This window comes from Histomonas meleagridis (genome assembly GCF_020186115.1).
Source record: "Histomonas meleagridis strain 2922-C6/04-10x chromosome Unknown contig_88, whole genome shotgun sequence".
In the NCBI taxonomy this organism is placed as follows: domain Eukaryota; phylum Parabasalia; order Tritrichomonadida; family Dientamoebidae; genus Histomonas; species Histomonas meleagridis.
Genome location: NW_027150922.1, coordinates 220,171 through 222,353, shown reverse-complemented (window position 1 = coordinate 222,353; position 2,183 = coordinate 220,171). Strand labels below are relative to the sequence as shown.

General features: G+C 28.5%; 1 protein-coding gene across 1 annotated transcript; it reads left to right on the top strand.

The window, feature by feature from the left end:
- Positions 1–977: 977 nt before the first annotated feature.
- On the top strand, positions 978–1,676 carry GO595_009235 (uncharacterized protein; the record flags this gene model as incomplete). The annotated part of the gene is made up of 1 exon (XM_067922898.1): positions 978–1,676. The coding sequence occupies one exon, from the start codon at positions 978–980 to the stop codon at positions 1,674–1,676; it is 699 nt and encodes a 232-aa protein (XP_067770647.1).
- Between the last annotated feature and the right edge of the window lie 507 nt (positions 1,677–2,183).

Genomic DNA, 2,183 nt, shown 5'->3' with positions numbered 1-2,183 from the left:
TTAAAATACATTTTTCTTTACATTCATTTAAAACATGTTATCTCCACAAAAAGTCCATCGAAATTTCTGGATTTCAGGAGATCTCCTGCAATGAAATATCAAAATATCAGATGGGATATGAAGAATAAAACTTAAATATATGATGATTTTGCATAATATAAACTCCTAACGTATTTTTCATGTAACATGTCGTGTATTCCAATGAGTTCCCAAAATACTTTGCTAAATGATGCAGCATCTTGGAGAGAAAGTAACCAATGGAGAGCTGTGTTCGCAACACCATCTGTTGGAAGTAGCCAAAGTCAACTATTTGCAAATTTCGGATCAATTAGTGAGGCAAATGAACCAGAAACAGATATCAATGATATAGTAAATAGAATAACAGAACAGTTTGCTATGGATGTGTTTTCAGAATTAAAAGGTGATTTAACAGAAGGTTCAGCTAGATCTAGTAAAACATCAGGAGGAAAAAGAGATATTTCAAGGAAACCTCTGCTACCACAAAAAGCACCTGTTGTGACACCTTACAATGCAAAAAGAACTGCTCGGATTATATCAGGAATTAATACTCCAAATAGAGATAGAAATCTATAAGGGTACTGTCTAGTTAAAGTGTAACTAAAGTTGTTTGTTTATTCTTTAGATATATTTGTGGATATTTAAAAAAAAAGATTTCGATCCATCAAGAAAGAAGGGAAAATTAAATTTGATGGTTAAATGGTTAATGAACTTTTTTTCTAAGCCCGTTTTAGTAGTATGTGTTATGATTTTCTGAAAAATTGTTGTTTTTAAATATGATATTTTCCTCAATTTTTTTTTAAGACTTATTAAATTTGACATTGTGAAACATTGATGCCTTTATACAATTAAAATTTGTTCATTCGTGTTGATTTAACCAACAGAAGAATATTTTTCCAAAATCTCTGTAAACAAAAAGTGTCGTTCAAAAAGTCGTTGTAAAATGTTCGTTAAAACAAATGGAAGAAGGCACCACTCTTGTGTGGGATGAGATTAAAAGACATATTAACCCATCAGAAGTCGATGCATATGCAAGAAGAATTGGCTTGGCAAAAATTTCAAGAAATGAAGAAGCATTTCAAGAATTAACAACCTTAATTAATATGAAAAAAAATATTCAAGCAGATCTTTCTGATGAAATTGAAAACAAATCGCCTTTATTACTTACATCAACAAGTAGAAAAATTGCTATTGATAAAGCAATTCGATTTTTGGATTCGATTCGTTCAGCAGGACATTGTGTCGAACCATCAAATGATAATGATTCACAAGTAATCAACTACCTAAAGCTTACAAAGCTTAATAGGCCTCGGACATCAACACCTGTAACTTCCCCAAGAAGAAATAAATTAAGAAATTCCACAAGGTCAATATCGACCAATTTAACAGATTCAATAGATGAAATTAAATCTCTTCTTGACGATGAATACGCACAAATACAGTTAGAGATCCAAGAAGTTCGATCATCATTATTTGGAGATGTTGAACAATTGGAAGAAATAAAGTCAATTAACCCTCCGACAACAGACTCAATTGAATCATTCAATAAAAGAATGAGAACCAAAGAGATAACTTTAAAAAACATGTCAAAAGTTCGAAGTTCATCATCAGTACTTCGTTTAAGAGAATCTGTTCGAATGAATCGTATGTGGGAGTAAATAAATTATATTTAAAGATAAACTTTTTTTAATGTGAAATTGTTTAATATCTTCAAAAAAAAAAACTTAAAAAATTGAATACAATTGTTATCTTTTCATTAATTAATCCACAAAAAACATTTTAAAATGTTATGAGATGCTTTTATGTATATATTAATTTGTTTCATTGTTTTGTCCTTTTTTATGATCATCAATTAGTTTTTTAATTTCCTCGTATTTTTTAATATTATAAGGGCGTGTAATAAATCTTCTTACATCATATAAAATTTCAAATCTATCAAAAAAATGTCATGGGGAATATCAATACCTGATTGATCTAAGAGGAGTTTAACTATTTCAACATGTAAATTAGTAATAGCAGCAATAAGAGCTGATTTATAATATAAAATTATTAAACATTAAATGGATTAAATAAATGTTATGTAGAATGTAAAAACATTATTTAAATTAATTTTAATTCCTTTTTGATCAAGAAGTAATTTAACTATTTCTGTATAACCAAAGAAA